Below are 21,800 nucleotides of genomic sequence, written 5' to 3' on the forward strand. Positions count from 1 at the left end.
CTTTTGCTCTGGGATGAAACGGGGCTCTGTCCGGCAGGAACATGGTATAGATACCCTCTCTTCGACAGGTGCCTGTGGTCCAATGGCCTACCTGTGCCACTTCCAGTCCACTCCAGCTCAGATGTTGTCCTCACTGTCCCTCCCTTAACTCTTAAAGGGGCTACAGCCCCTTTTCTTTCTCTGACCAGACAAAGTCTCCCAACATTGAAGGTTGTGGGTAGTGCATTGTATCTGACAGTTTTTATTGCCAAAAATGGCATGGTTTATGAACCCAAATTCTGAGTAATTAGTCTTCTGTGTCTTTCTTCTAACTAATATAAGATACGTTCTTCGGTAACGTTTACTTACAAGAAGTTTGAACACAAGAAAAAGAGGGAAAAAACACATAAGCTGTTTGAGAGAGTTGCGTGTGCTAGGGGTATAGTTCTCCATCTTCCACTGTGAAGGCCTATTTTAAAATGCATCCTTTCATGATCCAGCCTCTCCTCCCAAGATCCAGTCTCCTATTACTTGGTTCTCAAAATGTTTCATTCTGTGGATCATTACTGTGCTAGGGCTTTGCATTGTGTGTGTATGCCAGACAGGAGGGACAAATACCAGCTAACATCAGTTAGTCTGAGTGCAAAAAGTCTTTGACTTGTTCAAGCCAATTGAATGGAGTGTCTTATTATGGACAGGAATCCTGCCCAGTGGCTGTAAATCATTAACAGTCTACTTTTGTGCAGGCCTCATGAGTGCATGAGAAATTCAAAAATGATAGTTTATACACTGATGGATAGTTTCCAGGTTATAGCATAATATGTACTTTCGTAGCTATGCTATTGACACATGTACATGCAACGCATAAATTATTTAACAAATGGATGAAAATGCTCAAAATGTTGAGCTATGAACTTTAATATTTATTTCTGTATCTTCAAACAAGGTGTTTTTTGTTTGGGGTTTGTTTTTTTTGCGGCGGGAATTAAGACAAGCTCCTAATGAGGGGCTTCTTTGCTCTCTGAAACCATAAATTCATGAAATTAGGGCTGGAAAAAGACTTATTAGGTCAAACTCTCTGCCTAAAGAGGATTGCTTCTGACAGTGTATTTCCCAGTGCTATCAACAGTGTAGTTCTAAATATTGCAAGCAATGGGGTTTTTACCACTTCCTCTTGCAGATTATTCCAAAACCTGAACAATCGCAGTGTTAGGAAAGTTTCTTTTCTTAATAGCCTAAATTTTCAATTCATCTGGTTGAAACCTAGTTTTACCCCTTGCATTACCCTAAAGAGTTACCTCATCTTGGGGTGTTTCTGTTGTTTAATACAAAATAACAGAAAATGCACAGGAAATTTACCTCTCTTACCACAAACCCATTTTCATTTAGAAGAAAGTTTCGTATTGTGTTACCTTCTGACTGTCTATTGCGCATCAACTTTGCATTAATCATAGTTATTGGGAACATACCCAATAACTTTTGTATTACTACTTTACAATGTTTAATGATTCATATCTATTTCCAGAAAATAAGATATCCCAAGTGAAAACCTGAAAAGCTTTCCTAATTTTCTGTTTGTGCAAAGAGGGAAAATGTAGGCACCTGCAACTTGAGCTTCCCCACTATTCTGTACCAATGTGTGTAAACCTTGGCTTACAGGAACAATCTAATCGTGGAAGGATGGCACAGTCTCAATGCCCATTCTGTTCTTTGCCTGATCTTACACCTGGTCTATGCACAACATAGTTAGGGGTGTAATTTTATAGTGAGTTAGTTAGACCGGTGCAACTTTGTGTGTTGACATGCTCATATTGATTAAAACCTGACTTACATCAGTTTAACCTTTAGCTGTACATTCGCAGGCACAAATAAAACCAAAATACAGTAACCCATTTCAGAATGATGTGGGAGAGTCCTTACACGTGCACACAGGGTACATCTACATGGCAGCTGAGAGCGTGCATCTCATCATAAGTAAACAGGGACGTGCTAAGTCTCCTTGACCTAACACTCTAAAAATAGCAGTGTAGTTGGGGATAGCATGTGCAGTGACTTGGGCTAATTCCCCAAGTGCATACCCACAGCGTGCGAGTGGGTTTGTACTCAGGAGGCTGTCTGTGCTACCCCCAGCCATGAAGCTATTTTTAGTATGCTAGCGTGTGTCTATGTACCTGCCCTGGGAAGCATGCTCCCAGCTGTATTGTAGACATAGCCAAGCACAAAATACACATCTATATAATATTATATAGCATTTTTCATCCGTTGATCTCGAAGTACTTTACAGAGGAAGTAGTCATCATTATCTCCAGTTTTACAGACGGGGAAACTGAGAGCAAAGGAAGATGAAGTGAGTTGCCTGAGATCACTCATCAATCCAGTGGCAGAGCTGAGGATAAAAATCCACAGCTCCTGAGTCCCAGTCTAATGCTTTATACACTAGGCCTCACTGAAGTTAAACCTGTGAGACCCTTAAAGTGCCAATCAGAGGTGCCATCTACAAGAACAGGGTTGTGTGTGTGATATGAATACTTGTCTACTAGAAAATGGACTAGGATCACAACTTTGATTTCACTTAGGCCCTGAATAGCGATCAGATGGGAATGGGTTAAAACTGGCACACTTGCTACTTGCTCCAAGTAAAATAGCATTTTTTGTTTAATAAAAATATGCATTATTATAATGCCATGTAAACAAGTCTGTCCTCTGGTGTCTGTGCCTTGTCGTGGTGGAACAGCTTGCATGCTCTAACAATCCCCAGAATCTGTGTCGGCAGGGGTTTTTGTTCCTGGTAGGTTCAACCATGCCGGATTGGTCTGTAGGGGAGGGGCCAGACAAGACAGACACCCTGATCCTCCAGGTTGGAGGTTAGGCATGGGGCTAACAACCCTGTCCCGTAAAAAACAAAATGTGTTACAGAAACAGCAACGGAGAAATCGCCCATTACTGTGTCTGATGGCCTTCAGGAGTCAATGACGCATATGACTGCCAGTGGTGAAAGCCGAAAGGAAGCCATTGACATGAAGACTGAAGTGCTCAACATCAAGACAAAAACCAAACTTGTGTTTTGGATTGTACGGACAATGTACAAAACAGGGAAGCTAGCTCAGGTCACAGCAGAGATGAGATGCTACTGCTTACACATCCTGGATGTCAGCGAGAGCAGGTGAATAGGATCAGGAAGATTAACAACAGCCTCAGGAGAAACTTTGCTGTACTCTGGATGGGATGATGGACAACAACATGAGGGTGTTGCCATCTTTTTGAAGAAGGAAGTGGAGCAGTTCCTGCTTGCATGGAAATCCATCAGCAGCAGACTTATGAGAGCCTGACTGAATGGGATACATAATAATATCACCCTGATTCAGTGCTATGCTCCGACAAATGACAGTGATGAAGAAGTAAAGGACAAATTCTACCTTACACTACAGGCAGAGTTAGAGAGAGTACCACGCCACAACCTAACTATCGTCATGGGAGACCTGAATGCCAAGGTTGGTAACGATAACGCAAACAACGACAGAGCAATGGGAAGACATGGGTGTGGCACCCTCAGGGCCAGCTCCAAGCACCAGCGAACCAAGCAGGTGCGTGGGGCAGCAAATGTAAAGGGGCAGCAATCTGCCCTGAGCAGCAGTGGGAATTCGGCGGCCGCTCTGCACAGCGCGTTTCGCACTTGGAGGCAGAGATGTGACTCTTCTTCGGTCGCCAGCATCAAGTCGGCGGCCGCACCATCACTCCACCTCCGTGTTTGACGGGCAGGATTTCGCCTCCCCATTCAGTGGCAAGTTTGGGATTTTTTGCCGCTTGGGGTGGCAAAAACGCTGGAGCCAGCCCTGGGCACCCTGAATGAAAACGGAGAAAGGCTTGTTGATTTCTGTAATATGAATGACCTAGTCATTGGTGGAACCCTATTTGAACATCGTGAAATTCACAAGCTGATGTGTTGTTCTCCAAATGGCAGGGATAAGAATCAGATTGACCATATCATGATCCTAGCCTCTGTTTGTCAGAGGGTGGAGATGGATGGCAGAAGAGAGATCACTTGATCATTACCTGTTAGGTTCACTCCCTCTGGGGCACCTGGCATTGGCCAACCGGTAGACAGGATACTGGGCTGGATGGACCTTTGGTCTGACCCAGCATGGCCATTCTTATGTTCTTCCTATGTTCTTAATGGCAGATGGCGACACTCACTGGCAGATGTGAAAGTGAGAAGAGGTGCAGATGTTGGCAGCAACCACCACCTTGTGACAGCCTCCATCAGGCTAAAGCTGAGGAGTGTGGGTCCACCAAACAAGGGACATAGACATTATGATATTGACAACCTAGAGTCCCCTGAAATACAGAAATCCTTCGTTCTGCAGTTAAAGTACAGGTTTCAAGCACTTGCAGACCTTGGTGAAGAGGAGGGGAATGCAGATGAGGAGATCAACAAGAAGTGGGACAAAGTAACACCAATTTATTATCAGAGCAGTGAAGCCTGTCTACGCTACAAGCAGAAGAGAGGGAAGGAGTGGATTACACCCAGCACATGGAAAGCCATAGAAACCAGACAAGCCCTGAAGAAAAAAGTTTGACACACAATCCCAGAAGATAAAGGACAAATACTGCGAGCAGTATAGCAAGGCACACCAGGAGGTCAAACACCTTCTGAGAGCGGACAAACAGCATTATATTGATAATCTGCCAACACATCGCAGTTGCTCGTGGTGAACAAGGAACAGTCTAAAAAATGACACAGCTTATCAGTGGTAAATGGCACACACCAACAAACACTCTTATCAGGAGCAAACAAGGACACCTACTAACAACTGAAAAAGAACAAGAAATGCGCTGGACAGAGCATCTCAAAGAGTTGCTAAATAGGGAGCTACCTACAGAGGAAACAAACATCCAGGAGGCAGAAGAAGATTTTGATATCAACACAGACACCCAAACTAAGGAAGAGATCATTCAAGGCATCAAATCTTTAAAAAATGGAAAAGCATCTGGCAAGAATCACTTGAATGCAAAATTGTTCAAGGTAAATCCTAAATTAGCAGCATCTCTCCTGGCCCCTCTATTTACATCAGTTTGGGAAAGGGAAAAAGTGCCGAATGAGTGAACCAATGGGGTTATAGTGAATATACCAAAGAAAGGAACTCTCAGTGATTGTAAAAAGAAAAGGAGTACTTGTGGCACCTTAGAGACTAACCAATTTATTTGAGCATAAGCTTTCGTGAGCTACAGCTCACTTCATCGGATGCATACTGTGGAAAGTGTAGAAGATCTTTTTATATACACACAAAGCATGAAAAAATACCTCCTCCCACCCCACTCTCCTGCTGGGAATAGCTTATCTAAAGTGATCACTCTCCTTACAATGTGTATGATAATCAAGTTGGGCCATTTCCAGCACAAATCCAGGTTTTCTCACCCCCCCCACACATACACAAACCTACTCTCACTCCTTTTCTTTTTGCAAATACAGACTAACATGGCTGTTACTCTGAAACCTGTCAGTGATTGTAATAACTGGCATGTTATCACTCTTTTATCTGTGCCAAGCAATGTATTTTGTAAGATCATAGTCCAGTGTATATCAGAGGCAGTTGATATCGTTCTCAGAAAAGAGCAAGTTGGTTTTCGAAAGGGACATGGATGCACAGACCAGATCTTCACTCTATGAAACATCATAGAACAGTGCTTAGAATGGCAACTTTACATAAATTTCATAGACTTTGAGAAGGCTTTTGATAGCATTCACAGGACCATCCTATGGCTCATTCTGCAGGCATATGGAATTCTTTTACATATAATCAACGTAATCAAAAGCTTCTATTGCAACTTTACATGCAGTGAGCTCAGTTTTGAAGTCAAAACTTAAGTATGTGAGGGGTGTCACGTCTGCAATCCTCTTCAACATTGCCATCGACTGGGTAATTGATGTACAACAGAAGACATGCCAAGAGGCATTAAATGGACACTCTTCTCATCCCTTGAAGACCTGGACTTCACAGATGATGTCGCTCTCCCATCACATACACAAATACAAGAAAAAACAACTTGACTCAACGCATTCAGCCAGCAAATTGGACTGAAAATCAACCGCAATCAGACAGATATCATGACCTTTAATATTGGATCACTGCAGCAGATTGCAGACTCACTGCCGCAGCGCTTCCTGTTGCTCGTCCGGGAATTAGCTCGATTCTAGCACTCAGAGCGCCCCCCAGCTGGCCAGTGTTTCTCCTGCTTCAGGCCCCTGTCCCTCCCGGACCCCGGTGCCCCTTTCCCTTGGGGTTCTACCCACAGCAGTACTCCCACACTCTTGAGTCTCCCCTCCTGGGGAATCCCCAATCCTCTAAGCCCACCTTGCCTCAGTGGCTACTGCCAGTCATCATCTAGCCCCCTTTCTCTGGGGTAGACTGCAGTCTGTAATGGCCACTCATCACTGGCAAGGGGGTTGGACCTGCTGCCTTTCTTGGCCCAGCTTCTCCCTGCAGCCCCAGTACCTCCTTTGGCCTTCAGCAAGGCCTCAGCCTGGGGACTCGCCAGGTCAGAGCTCCCCAGCACTGCTCTGCTTCAGGTACCCTGTGCTCCTAGGCAGCTAGGTCCTTCCCACTGCAAGGGTGGAGTGGGACTCTCTGTCTCCTGGCTCACCACCCTTTTATCAGGGCCAGCTGTGCCCTGATTGAGCTAGCCACACCTGGGGCCAGCTAGCCAGCCAGCCTCCCTCATCTGCTTTTAATCCCTTTTCTAACTGGGTCTCAGCCACAGTCCTCTCCAAGGGCTGCTTTTAACCCCTGCTGTCCTGCAGCCGCCCCACTACACTCACCATCACCAGTACAGATAGAGGATTATCTTCTCACCAATGTAGAAACATTCACATACTTGGGCAGCACCATCAGCCAGGACAGTGGAACAAGCCAGGACATCCGGAACAAAATCAATAAAGCCAGGAATGCCTTCAGGAGCTTAAATACAGTTTGGAAATCCTCAAAATACAACACCAAAACCAAACTCAAGATTTATCAGAGCTGCGTACTTTCAACACTACTTTATAGTGCAGAATGCTGGAGAATGAAAAACTATGACATGTCCAAACTTTCTTCATTCCATACAACCTGCCTCAGAAAAATGCTCCATATCTTTTGGCCCTGAATAGTCTCAAACCAAGATCTATTCACACAGTGCAGCCAAGAGGATCTGTGTGCCATTATTGCCAGGAGGCGTTGGAGATGGATCGGTCATGTGCTTCGGATGGAAACTGATTCCATCACCAGAGTGGCAATAAGATGGACACCTGAAGGCAAGCGAAAACAAGGCTGCCCGTAAACAGCTTGGCGAAGAGCTGTGGAAGCCGAGCTGAAAAACCTGAGGCACAGCTGGGGAACCATTGAAAGTCTTGCCAGAAACAGGAGCTTTGTCACTGAACTAAATGCCGGAGGCATAATAGGAACATGATGATGAAAACTGGCACAGGTGAAGGATGCTATCCTGTTTCATTTGCAAAGACCAAGGGTGAAAGTAACTTAAAGGACTTACTGGTACACCGGAGTCCTGAGCAGGGGGCGTGGGCTCAACCGGAAGAGGTGTGGCCTCAACCAGAAGAGGCGGGGCCTTTAATACCCAGGCCCTTTAAATCACCCCTGGAGCTACCAGCTGCAGAGGCGGCTGAGAGCCCCGGGCCCTTTAAATCACCAGCTTGGGGAAGCTCTTGCCGGTAGACCGGATCGGACCAGCTTACTTTCACCTCTGGCAAAGAGTGAAGCTAAATGCAGGGTAAGCTGAACAAGTGGAACTTTATTAAGCCCTCTGCACTGCCCTCTCCATGTGGCTGAGTTGCTTCTAGTCTAACTCTGAACGGTGTTTGTTTTCCTCGTGTCTTGTCAATAGCAGCCCCTCCAGAGAATGTGGGCCCTCTAACTCCAGTTTCACTGGTCACAACAAACTCATTACCAGTCTCTCAGGGGATTTCAGTCTCTCATGCTGTCATCCTCTAGTTAAGCCAGGTTTACACTGCGAACTTTTGCTGATATGTTTGTTAGGGAGGTGATTTTTTTTAACCACATTTCTATATTGGCAAACGCCCTATTAGTTACACTGGCAAAAATGGGCTTGTGGTGGTATAGTTTATTTATTGGCCAAAGCACTCTTTTTTTGTTGATATGTTGCATCTCCCTAGAAGGGGTTTGCTATACTGGCAAATCTTTTCTAGTGTAGGCCTAAGTGATTGTTGCTTGCCTTCATTTGTTCATAAATAATAATAATAATTAATAATTAGCTCTTTTTGAGCTTTTCTTCAGTAGATCTCAAGGCACTTTACAAAGGAGGTAATAATGATCAAGCTTATTTTACAGATGGGGAAACTGAGGCACAGAGAGGCAAAGTGACTTGCACAAGGCTACTCAGCGGGCCAGTGGCAGAGCCATGTATAGAAACCAGATCTCCTGAATCCCAGTCCAGTGTTCTAGCTAATAGGCAGCACAGCGCCTCCTGTGACTTGAGAATAGAGATGGTGAAAAATTTCCACCATTGTGATATACATCTTTTTCATAGAAACTTGGCTACAAACATTTTTACAAAATGTTTGTCATATTTTTGACCACCTCTAATTCATTGTATTTTAGTGGTTAATAGCAAAACCACAATTTGCTGTCACTTTGCTCAGTTGTTCTAAATTTGCTTAGTCCATAATCTGTGATATAATATGCACCATGATCTAATTGGGGTTAAATGCTCTTTATGAATCCCCATAGTACACCTTTTCATACTCTCGCTATTGTTTTGGTTTTGACCCTCCATTACATTTCAGGGATTAAATAAATAAATGTATTTTAGAAGACAAAACTCTGCTATATATTGTACTTGTGGGTATAGATGCTTCTTGCATCCCCATAATAGCCAGAAGGTGAAGAGTTAAAAATGTAAGGCCTTATTAATGTATGGAAATGCTGATACAAGTTTTTCAGTTAGATTCTGACAGAGCACCCATCTCTAATTTGCTTGTCTCTTTACCCATATAACATTGTATATCTGTCCTTGAAAACAGCTCTTGCAGCATGAGTGTAACCAATAGAGTCAATTTAGCAAAGGTTGCTGTCTGCGTCCTCGCAATGCAGGCAGACAGCCTGGAGCTACAACTTATTATCAGCTAAACAGGTATATGAATAATTACTAAAGATAGAAGCCTGTGTTAATTGCTGTTTTTAATTTTGTTCTCATAAATTGTAACAGATATTTTTCCCCTCAGCAAAAAATGTTGAAGTGAATCTTTTTTTCAGAGTCTGAATAAGCTACTGGGGTCTAAGACATTTTTAGCTATAAGAAATGCTTTTCCAGTATTGAAACACACACACTGAGGCTCCTTTAGACTGCCAAAGTGGCATAAAGTGTAAATGAGAATCAGGCCCATAGTATTGAAATACCAAGATTAAGCTGTGGACTTTCTTATAATAAGGGCCTGCAGATTTTGCCGAACTACCTGCTTTGCACAGAGTGCTGTAGAGAGTAATTTGGTAAATATCTGTTATCCCTGAAACTCTTCTTTATGTAGCCATAGCAATTACCTACAAGTGTTCTCTTGGTATTCCTCTGAGCTACACCGCTTTCCATTCAGGTCCATTCCCTTTCTTCTGAAGTAACTGCATATGTTCACTTTCAAAATAGGCAGAAAAGCACAAAACTTTAATAATTGTATTTGGGTTTTGCTAATATTGTAATTCTCCTCAGAGTACAGTCAAATATGGGTACTGAGATCCTCTTAAAGTCAGGGAGGGATCCTCTTAAAGTCAGATTGGTAAAAGGAGAAAAAAAGTGACAACTGAATTTGGTCCACATCAAGAAAAATTTGCCTTATTGAGCTGAAACACCTGATCCATGCTTCATCTCAGTATCCACTAAAAGCAATTTTGGATGGCTTTCTGTCAGATTAATATGAAAAGCAAGTATATGGCATATGTGCACAGGTTTGTAGACAGTTAGCAAAAGACGTAGTGGTATTTCCAAAAAGAATTGTGCGCATGCGCACACACACACTTTTTGCATGTAGAAGGGAAAGATTTTCCAGACTTTGGTCCACTCTCAAGATAGGTCAGTGTTTCTGGCCTAAAACCCTGATGCTATTCCTTACATGATTCTGGATAATGTTGCCTTCTGACAACTTCTGCATCTTCCTCTAGCATATGCAGTATGGCACCAGTAAGAGAGCTGTGTGCATTTGTAATGGTTTTCATGATTTGATGGTGGTCTTGGGAGAGGGGCATCCAACGTTGTCCTCGGTTTTTTTGAATGGAGTCAGATCAGTTTCATCTCAGCTTTCCCATTACATTTGAATTCTAATGCTCTAACAACTCACGTCCAGTGTAGGATTGGTGTTCTCTTGTTGACTTTCCAATGCAGAAGGTGCAAACCATTGTGGGAAGATGAGGGGATAGCCTCAGCTTTTTCCTATCTTCTTCATGTCCCACTCAGTGCATTTGCATCACTTGTTCTTTCTCAGTTCTGGTCCCTCTAACACTTTGGCTTCGCTCTTGTGGCTATATGTGAATGAGTTGGGCTTGAGAGGGAACCTTTGCATTCCCCTAGGCTGTTGGAGCTCAGCTGCGTCAGACAGTAACATGATTAGACTCAAGGAAGTGAGTACAAGCAAACCCTGAGGCTCCTATTCACAGCACCATTTGAATGGCCCTGAGTGGGGGACTGGGGATGGAATGAGGAGGAGATGACATTTGGTGATACAAGGTATGGTATGATATGTGGTAGTGAAATGTTTGTAATAATCAAAGTAAAAACAGTCATTTAGGCTGACCTTGTTTTCCTGAAGGCTTTTATTTCCTGAGGGTCTTAGAGAGCAACCTTGACAGCAGCTGAAACAAAACAAAATGGTCTTACAGTGCCAAGAAAAAACAGAACCCAGACCAGGGTTTTTATTGTTAGTCTTGGAGTGACTGGGGATGGAATTTTCTTTACTGCAAGGCATCCCCACCTGCCACCTCCTTGTGGAGTTTCCTGTCCTCTTTCTTTTTAGCTTGCTGTCTCCAGACCTGCCTCATTATCCACCCCTGAGCACCTTTTGCAGGGAGAGGAAGAAGCTTAGCTATAGTTAACCCCCTGCATGCCTGTGCCAACGTGTGGCTTTAGTTCGCTGTCACACAGCAAATCCAAAACAAATAGAGGAGTGGAACCAAATAAAAAATAGTAAATGCCTGGTTAGCATTGGTCTAACTCTGCTCCAGCTGAAGTCAATAGACAGTTACTCTAATCCCCAAGTGCTTAACAAACAGAGACAAAGCTACCTCCTAGATGTAACTGGTCTCCCATTTATGGAGAGGCATGGTGGGCTTTGAGCTGTGCTTAGATGCTGGAGAAGGCACAATATGAAAATGAAACAAGTGATGCCTCTAATGAGCTTGAATTATCATCAATATATAATGCTAGACTAGGCAGGCACAAAAGGGTGGTCTTGTGAAATAAATATAGGCAAAAACAGGGAGCTTTATCCTTTAAATAACATATAAGCCCATTAGAATTAGTCAATCATATTTGCCCCCATCTAAAAGTAGTCCCTGCATCTCTAGACTTACTCAAGTAAAAAAGGAAAATTGGGGCAGCTTGCCAGCCCCTCTGCATAAGTATCTACTTACTTAATGAAGGCTACTGAAAAAAGTACAGAGATAGTTGAAAATAAATGGTGCCTGGTTTTGGGAATCCCCTTGATCACGCAACAGTGTAACAAAATTGGACTTGGTACAAAAAGGCCTCAATGAATCTCTGTCTCTGTCTAATTCACCAGAAGTGCTTTGCATGCAATGGACTCCAACTGCTGTGTCCAAAGGAGGCATTAGAGATGCAAATGACTGTTGGAGATGTACATTCCTGGCTTCCACCTATATGGTAGTTTGTATGGGACTGTCTTCAAATTAGGAGCATTGGTGAGTAGGGACATGTAAGAATTTAATAACTAGTAGGAGCTTCTCTTTTACTGCCACCAGAAATGTTTATATTGGGACTCCCCAATCTAAATCTTCCACATGATGAATTCACAAAAATGCTGGTTCCTGTGAGCCTCATTATTCTTAACGGTATGACGTCTAATCTTATCATGCTGGAAGTCACCTACACCTCTAATGGTAGAAAACTGTCCTGGTGAGTTAAGTGAAAAAGTAGCTCTTGAAAGACTAAAAGAAGGAAAAAACTCCACAGATTTGAGAATATTTAGTCTGTCTTTTTAGAGTTGTCTGATAGGTAGCGATGTGTACAGGGAGCTCTATTGATGGGGAACAGCACTGGAGACAGTTCTAGACTGACGGTGTCATTGTATAGCAATTTTCTGGTTCTGCAGGGTATGTTTTCTGTCTGCCACGCTATGTTGGGAGTGTGATCTTTCCCTTGTGTCCTCCTTTCTCTTTGCTTTGGTTCCTTTTCCCCTCTTTTTTCTTACAGTGGATAGCAGTGAATAAAATGTAAATGTATGAACATGATGAATTTGGCTTTTTTCCTATCTTTCTGTACTTTTCCATATTTCGTTGTAATTGTCATAGCTCTTTTGTGTCTATGTATGGTAAAGACATTTAATAAAAAAGAAAAAGAGATGAGAAGGTAGCAAAATCCTACACTAATAAGTGACTAGGGGTTGTAAGGTGGGCTTCCTCTTCCCGAAGATGATGGTGATTATAAAGGGGAGATATTTCCTCATTACAATAGTTTTGAGCTTCCATAATCACAGGCCATCCTGACCCCTCTGTAGGGTTGACAGAGAGAAGGTTCTTTCATAATGGGGTTGTACAAGAACATAAAAATGTCCAAGGTCTTAAACATTAAAAATGGCACCTGAGGTTGTCAAAGAAAATATGAAGAGGTCAAGTCCACTTGAACAGATATAGGGTGTGCTTGTCCAAAGGGTAGTGTTTTCAGTATTTCCAGTATTCTTTGGTACCTCAGAATATTAAAATTTTAGAGTCCGTGCAAGTTAGCACAGGGTAGCTGTGGTGAAAAGAGGGAGCCTGTGTGAATCAAGATGCTACATTACATTCTGGAACTTTTCTGCCTTGCTCTCGGAGACACCTGGCAGAGATGGGGACTCTAGGGGTATGGACTGTAGTTTTTTAGGCATAGTGAGATGTGTAGTGTAGCAACCTTTGATTTAAAGAAAAGAACAGGACTAAACCACCTTACAGAGTTTGTTTTCCTTGCTTAATATGCTGGGCTTCCTCTCATACCTTTCTGGATTGAGTTGGTTTGATCTTGGAAAAGTGGATTATGCATGAAAGGCACTTGATGCTGAGTTAAAGGATCTTCTTTTTTAAGTCTATTGCTGCTTTCTGATGAGGATGCAGCCTTGTGATTTATAACAGCTTCTACTGATGCAGTCTACTGTGAGACATTTAAAAAAAACCCACAAGGCCACTGACCCATGTAGTCTCTGTATTTTTAACATGTAATTGTAATTCTTCTAAAGGGTTTTTAAAAGCCATTGCATCAGTGCTAAGAGGTATACACAGCAATGGCATTTCTGTCTGCATTAGATAAATAATCTTTGAAGTAATGTACTAAGGGAGCGATCCTGCAGTTAAAGACTTTACTCCACTAAAACTCCCATTGAATAAGGATTGCCAGATTGGGCCTTTGGATAATTTTAGATGCTCTATTTCTTTCATTATGGGTAACTTGCCAAGTCGGCAGTTATACTTTAGTTATACAAAGTGTCATGTTATTCCAGAATTGGGAATAACTGACATCGTCGCTGCTTGACAAAGAGCATAAGTGGTTCCTTCACACCCTGCACTTCATGTCTCTAAACTGCTTTGCCCCTCCACATTAGTGTCTGGCCTGCCATGATAATGAAACCATGCTATCATGATACCCCAATACATTGGGCACCACTGATGGTGTGTGTCTGACACTGTAATGACACTGCAGCCCACTTATTTTCATTCTTCTGCTTGCTGAGAAATGTTTATTGTTGTTTGTTTATTATTGTTATTATGATTGTTTATTTTTTTAGGTTTTATTTAGCATTAGTAATGTGCTTGGCACTGCACAGTATGCAAAAATAGGTAGTCCCAGCCTTAAAGAGTTTATAGTTCAAGGTAGATATAAGTGCTGGGCAATACTCCTTTGGGAGCCTATCACCATCTCTCCTTAATCAGCTAGAGGTGTTGCAAATAAAGCACTCATCGCTCTTCCCTCAAGGGTTGAATGACACTGAGAGTCCAAAAGACACCAGGCTTCTCTAGTCACAGGAGTGAGGCGGTTTTCCTGGCAGTAGAATCTGTGTTTTCCCAAATGGCAACACAAAGCACAGCCACTGGGCTTGCTCTCCTACACCGGTTTTTAAAAATGGCTTCCCCAGCACAGACACACACTCCTCCCAGTAGTAAATGACTTCAGTGAGTCTTGTTAATAGTTATCACTGCACGAGACAACCCTTCCTATGATGTAATTTGACAAACTGCTGTCATTGGGGCTTAAACATAGTAATCTTAAAAATGATTGGGAATTTGCCCTGCAGAAAAAACTCTTATGATTAATTTCTACAAATGATAAACCATTTCTTTGCCAAAATACGGTAGGCTATGAAGTATGATTTAATCCATTTGACTACAGTGCCAGATTCCTCTGACAACTGTGACTCAAAAGTCATCACAGAAAGTGGTATTTCAAGTGTCAGGGTGGGATTAAAACCTGCTGAAGATTTGTCAAAGGAGAAGTAAGTACATAATTTTTAGATAAATGATTTGTCTACTCTAAACCACTTCCGTTGAAAAGACAGGCAGTTTAAAGAGAAACCTACACTCTGACACTGGAAAGTGAATATAATAGCAGAAAAAAAATAGTTATCTTTTTTTAATGAAAGTTTAAAAAAAATGTAAACATATTAAATTATATCTATATATATTTTCTTCTGAAAACTCAGATTTCAGTGTGGTTTTCATGCAGGGAAGCAGTCAATCTTGATTTTGAAAAGGCTGCTCCAGATGATCTTAAAAAGTCCTATTTTTTTTACTATGCAATATGACAACATTGGGATTAGAGCTATGTGAAAGTTTTGTAATTGCAATAAAATCTGAAACCAGCACAGCACTCTGCGTATGTATATATGTACATATAAATTTACATATTTAAATTGTACATGTAAATTTATAAATAAAGTGAATATTTGGGTTAATTTTTTCGTCGGGCATAATTTCAGACTCTGAAATCAGTGGAGTTACACCAGCAAGGAATTTGGTCTTTGTTCAGGATTATCATCCTAAATTCCTCATAGTTTTGCCAGTTCCAAATAACATTGTCATCTGAAACTCAGGCATGTTATCATTTTCTCTGCCTGCCAATCAATATAATTCACATCTTCTTAAAGTGCAGTTCTATTCTGAAAAGTGATAAAAACAGTTTCATGAGATTCTGTGTGTTTCTCTCATTGCCTCCATCTCAGATTTGATCAGTTTGCAAATTAAAATATTTTTTGTTTTGAGGTTTGTTTGTTTTTTCTATCAGTCCTGCAGACTCTCTCTCTGGGCTGTGAGAATCTAGCTGGATTCCTTCCATCTCATGCATGCATCAATACTAATGCTTATATAGGCCAAATTTGCCCTTTGTGACACCTGTGTAAACCATATTGTTTTTAAATTCTGTTGTTAGTTGAACTTGTGCAGCTTTGGGGTTTGCGGAGGTGTAATTGAGAGGAGAATTTGACTTGCAGCAAGCACCTTTTTACACTGCCAGAACTATGAGAGGAAGAGAGAACCCAGTTTGACTGTCTGACCTGAAGCTGTATTTTCAGGGATGGAAGTTAGTGAAAATAAAATGTATTTTTACTTGTGTGATCTGGATTCACAGGAAAAAAAAATAAACACTGAACCTAACAATGTCATTTTTATGAAATCACTTTTCAGAGCAGAACCACATGTTGGTATCTCTGGTAGTTTGCTGACCTTATCAATCATGTTGTAGACACTTTTAATTTATTTATTTATTTATTTAAAACATGGTTTGGTGAGTAATTGTGAATACTGGAAACAAATGAAGAGCCTTTTTCGGTTCTTTAACAAAAAGGAATCTAGGTGGATCTGCTAGTATTTTTTTTTTTTAATTTATAGTCCATTTTCTTTTTTTTGGCATGGAAGCGGCAGCATATTAACTCAGTGAGCTCTATGCTAAAATGTCCCAGTACCCCTTTAAGAAGTGGAGGTACATTTGTGAAGGTTGTGCCTGGGAAGGAAGCGGCTATTTACCACAGGATGCGATGTCAGGAAAAGGCTGATTCTTGGTCAGCCACAACTTAAACTGCCAGTTTTCCCTCAGAGGAGGGGAAAAAAAGTCACATACACTTCCTGTACGTTTCTTTCTTATCTTTTATATTGTCAACTCCGTACAGAAAGCCTTTACCCAGAAGAGCTTATTGAAATATCTTTCTTTCTCTGTAAAGAGTACTTTGAAGTGTTGAACTGACTTAAAATGCGCACGAATCTAATTTTAAACTTAAACGGTTTTAGTATGTTACATGGAAAATTATTGGAGTTAGTAAGAAGAATGAGCCACAGGTAGGGAGTTGAGGGGGCTCGAACTGAGTTCTAATCCTGCCATTCTCTGTGGTCTTGAGGAAATCATTTGAGTGAGATTTTCAAAGCAGGCCATGGAATTTCCATTGAATTCCCTTAGGCTCCTTTGAAAGCACAGTCTTCATTGCTCTGTGCCTCATTTTCCCCATCTGTAAATTACAGATAATATTTCCTATCCATTTGGCAGGGCTAAATACTTGGATGTTGCTTTGTATATTTAAATGATACATAAATGCTCAGTATTATTGCAGTATCTTGGATTATCAAGGCTAAATAAAAATGAAGTCTCAAGTAACACAGTCCTTCCTTCATTCCTCACAACCCACCCCACACACACCCCAAAAAGAAATTCTGATATAGGTGCTGATCAAATGGCACTAACCAACCTTCCTGTGTTTCAACAAGTAACTCAGATCAGTCATGCCCCTGATGCATATTTAACATTCATCCGACTAGAAAACTTGTCCATTCACTTCCTCCCACTCTGCCTCCAGTGGACTGATTCCTCTTCACATAGGAAGCCACCAGCACTGCCTAAATGCAGAGGCTTCTCTTGGCGCTAATTAGCATGACTAGTTTGATGAATTTAGTCAACAGCATTCTGAGCAGGGGAGGAGGGGAAACAAGTGTAGTAATTTTTCCAATTCTGAAGGCTTTTCAGCCTTTGCACCCTTAATGATTTGTTATACACACTCGAACTAGAGTTGCTTCAAATTAATTGATCAAGGGATTTTATTTTAGTATTTTGGCTGGATGCCAAATAAAGAGGCTTTGTCCTAGTGCTCTAAGTACCACCCCTCCTTGCAAGTTTGAAATGTGAGCTGCCTGGGTTTTTTCCCCCTCCCCTCCTCCTTTCTCTCTCTCCCTTCTGGGCAAAGTGGCTGTGATTGCTTGTGTGTGTGTGTGGTGTGTGTGTGTGAGAGAGAGAGAGAGAGAGAGAAGGGGATGTGTATATGGATGAGAGAGAGGTGTGTAATGGGAGAGATGGATCACTAGACACAGAAAAGAAAACCAGCCATATCAGTAACATGCAGCTGAGGTGAGATTTTCTGAGTGTTTGATTTTTCTTAAAACCCTTTCAGAAGATTTAAAGCAGCCTTCTTGCATCCTGGGCGCTGAAGACATGCTCCTAAGCAATGTCATATGGATGCTGACATGCACATCGCTGTTTCAGGTCTGTTTGTGTATGTGTGAAGTTTTAAAGCTTAACCTGATTCTCTTTATTGTCTCTGGAGGGTTGTAGCTTGAGCACAAATAGCCTGTTGGCAAGTACGGCATGAGCCCATTAGCAAGACTCCATCTGTGATTGGTTTTGCCTGGAAACCGGGAGACAAGCAATGAATAATTGATGTGTGTTGTGCAGTGGCTGGACAGGCAAAGAGAAGAGAGAGAGGGAGAAACAGAGCAGCGCAGGGTGCCCTCAGAGGGGGGAGAGAGAGAGAACAAGCTTGAAAATAGCTACTGGCTGCCTTATGCTGAGATTAAGGCAACCCTGGCTGTCTTTGTTCTGCACTAGATGGTTTCTGCCTAGAAGTGTTTTCAGACATATGTGGCCTTTTTCTGCAACAGAAGAGAGGCAGAAAAAACAGAGGAGGGGGAGCAGAGGAGGACTAGTTTTTGAATGAAATATAACTTGTGGGTAAGTTGGTTTCTTTTGGGGGGAGGGAGTGTGTATGGATGTGTGTGAGCGTGCGTGCGTGTGTTTGCTCCAGTCTGTCTGAGACTGTGTGTGTGGTGTATGTGTGACAGAGAGAGAGACAGAGCATTGTGGGAAAAGCCATGCTGCGTGTTGTCAGATGGAAAAGGCAGAATAAGGAGATGAAAGACAGACCTGAGTAGGAAACTGGGACATATTTGCATACAGTTACTGTTCCTTGTGCTTGCCCCTGAAGAGAATTTGGGAAGCTGGGGGATATTCAGATCTTGTTAATTTGATTGACTGATCCTTAGGCATTGTTATTTTAGAGGGTGAAATGTTGACTTGTAAGCAGACATCTTACAAGATTTTTTTTGCTTCTTTTTACCTGCAACCATAAAAGCAGAATGTGCATCAAGCACTGATGGCATTTCCTTAAACTGTCTTTACTGTCAGAATGTTGTATATTCCAAAAGATATTCTGGAAACAGCAAATACTATAAGTGTTGTCACCATTTCATTTACGCTGCTTTCATAAAGACCTTGCTGTATGTAACTTACAACTAACATGCATCCTGGCAAGTGGTTTCAAGGAAACTGGCACAGACATGGTGGTGTCAATAGCAATCTCAGGTTCTAAAGTTGACAGGTATTCTTTCCTCCCATGTAGAATGCAGTCTTCAATACTAATTGTGATATTTAGCTTTATTTAAAAAAAATACAGGACACCATTGATACATTTGAAAGAGTATTTCAAAAGTTTGGAAATTAAAACTAGTGACACTGAAGCATTTGAAGTCCTGCTAAATAGTCCGTTGGTGATGTTCTTAATTACATGGAGCAGAGCAAGTGATAGTTTTACAGAGAAATAAACCAGTCTCAGTTAAATCTGGACAGAAATTAGTCATGCAGAGATGAAGATCTCTGAGATGAAGCAGTGTATAAATTCGGAACTCAGAACTGTGCATCTAATAAACATCAACGACATGGGTGTAAAGAATGGCATGCTTTCAGCTATTTACTGGTGGGAGAGTAGTACAGTATGTAACAACTCTCCTGATCCTGTGGAATCCGGTTTTGTCTTGTGTAGTTTGAGCCTGATCCTGTGTCCAGTGAAGTTAGCAACAAAGCACCTATTGATTTCAGTCATCCAGGGTCAGACACGCAGTAGAACTGTTTCCATTTAGGGCCTGATCCAAAATCCATTGGCTTCAACAGGCTTTGAATCAGGCCTTCAGTCCAGAGTGGCTTGAACTGAGCAATTATAGTGATTCTTGTCAACCACTTACATGTTGCCCTATGCCAGGATGACACAACTGTAGAAAGGGAGATTGCTATGAAAACCTATGGATTTAATTTTTGAAGCCGAATAAGTAGAAATATATTCTCTTCTGTGTGCAGGATGAAACTATGAACTAGCCTGATAATGAAATAGCCAGGTTTATTTTAAGAAGTGATATCTTGATCAGGTTAGGTTAGGCAGTTAATTGGGCCAAGATGACAAACTTCATCCATAGGAGCAATATGCCATTTGAAAAGTGGTAGTTCTTAAACTAAAAATAAAGTTCAAAGAAATTATTCATAGTTACCCAGTCTTTTTCTTTTTTTCTTTTTTTGCCTAGAGCTTTATTACAATTTTATTAATCAGATCTGTTTAAGCATCTGTTGCTGTGGATCTTGTTGTAGATGTGAATGGGTTCTATCACAGAAATCACTTGTCGGTTGACTTTGTCTTGGTTTTATAATAGATAGAAGTAGATGCTGCATTTTAAATGACCAAAAACATACATTCTCTTCCTACCTCGTGCCACACTGCTCTGCAATTTTTTGATTTCTCTTTTGGTTTATTTTGTATATCAAAATAGCATTCTGGAGCAAAGTGCTTGGGCTGAAATGGAGGTGAAAAATTGCTTACAAACATTTAAAATTAATTTTAGGGAGAAGCAGGTTCCCTTTTGAAGGAGCCACCAGAGAAAGTTCTTGGGGGAAATGTAACTGCATTGATCGTATCTTTTTATGAAACATGTGACAATCTGAATATGTAAAGGACAATTTTATGGTAGGAAATGAAAATGTTTACCTAAGAGGGGTCCAAAATTGAGTCTTAAAGTCTTTGATCTTGCATAGCTCTGTAGTAGAATGGGTGCAAACATAAAATTTCCACATCTCTGTTTGAATGGCCTTGAGAGAAATGTTGCATTGAATGTGCTTGAGTGACACGCATATAAAATTTGTATTACCATAGCACCTAGGGAAGCCCCAGTCATGGAACAGGGCAGGTGCTCTTCAAACACAGAACAAAAAGACAGTCCTTGCCCCAGACAACTTACAATCTAAGTATAGGAAAAGAGACAACAGAGGGTTATGGAAAGACAGGAATACAAAGAAACAGCGAGACAATAATGTGGGGAGTACATTTTGGGATGGGGGTTAATAAGTCGCTTGTCGATGTAGTAGCTATGTGGTTTTAATTATAATGAGGTAATTTAGAGAGAGAGATCTGGTAACATAGGCTTCTTGTGTGCTAAAGGTTAGCATAACAATTAGGTTAAGAGTTGCTGTGGCCTACCCAAGATGTTTAACCAGGGATAAGAATCTGCGTATAAGCTATTTATTGCTGCTCTGTATGTTACAAGCTGAACTGATAGCACGTAAGTCTGTGTGTTAGTTGCCACTGAGGCTTTTGCATCTCAAGGGTGTCTTACTGTAGATCATGCTTTCTCATAGCCAGGTGACCAGCAAAAGGATGTTACTGAACAAAAAGAAATCCTATATGAGTTCAACCAGCAGGCAAGTTTCACCCCATGGGATTTCATACTCTTTCCCTCAAAAGAAAAGATCGAATTCTGTGTTAAGACAGGAGGCAAGTTTACTTTTCCTGTTCACCTTTTATTGCTTTAGGAATGTCAGCAAACAAAATAAATTTTTACAATTTGCAAAGTTATTGACACAAATTGGCATTCCAGAGATATCTGTTAACGTCTGTAAAAAGAGTCTGACAGTGTAATTTCTTCCTCTGCTGCTGCCCCTATAAATGGGGTAACTCCTAGGTGTCTTATGCAGAAAACATACAGGAAGTCATTACAGAAGACTTCCATGAAACAACCTGCAACAAGCTGGGCTGCAGGGATGGCCCATTGCAGTTTTCAGACAGGCTGGAAGAAACAAGCCTCATCTCAGCATAGGGTTGGAGTGCTGTAAACATAGCTACCCCAGTCTTTTTCACTGCTCTCCCCTCCCCCAGTCCTTCTCCCCAGATCCTCTTCAGGTCCAGTGAATCCCTTGTTCTGTGGTGCTTCAACAGTGGGATAGAAAAATACAGAGAAAAAAACCATCAGAAAAGATGGCAAAGTTTCCCACTCCAGTTTGTAGCAGGGTTTGGAAAGTGACACAGAAAGTCAGTTTACACAGACAAGGAGAGGAGGTGAAATTAGTAAAAGTGAGCACATCTTTTCTCATCAGTGCCTAAGAAATACTGCTACACAACACTAATCCATCGCTTAGTTTTTCTAGCACTATGGCAGCGTTACTCCCCACCTAATAAGTACCCTAGATAGAGATCGGAATAGGAGACAGGGCACAGATGAGTTGATCTTCCCCCTCCGCTACTCTAAATAAGGCCCTTCTATTCTATTACAACA

At 41.5% G+C, this 21,800-nt stretch overlaps 1 protein-coding gene across 15 annotated transcripts in view; it reads left to right on the forward strand.

The window, feature by feature from the left end:
• The window catches only part of ZMIZ1 (zinc finger MIZ-type containing 1), a 474,637-nt gene that overhangs the window by 341,954 nt on the left and 110,883 nt on the right, over positions 1-21,800 (forward strand). The window contains exon 1 of one of the 15 annotated variants that reach the window (XM_048856932.2): positions 17,410-17,562. The exons of 12 other annotated variants lie outside the window; for them this stretch is intronic. Coding sequence is in view for 1 of the 3 variants with exons in the window: in XM_048856931.2 (XP_048712888.1) it covers positions 17,667-17,697 (31 nt within the window). In the remaining 2 variants the exon portion in view is untranslated. Of the gene's footprint in view, positions 1-17,409; positions 17,563-17,602; positions 17,698-17,928; positions 18,163-21,800 lie in introns of those variants that run through there. 2 more of the 15 variants (XM_048856931.2, XM_048856934.2) reach the window with 2 other exon arrangements.

This window comes from Caretta caretta, chromosome 7 (assembly GCF_965140235.1).
Source record: "Caretta caretta isolate rCarCar2 chromosome 7, rCarCar1.hap1, whole genome shotgun sequence".
NCBI classification, from domain to species: Eukaryota; Metazoa; Chordata; order Testudines; family Cheloniidae; genus Caretta; species Caretta caretta.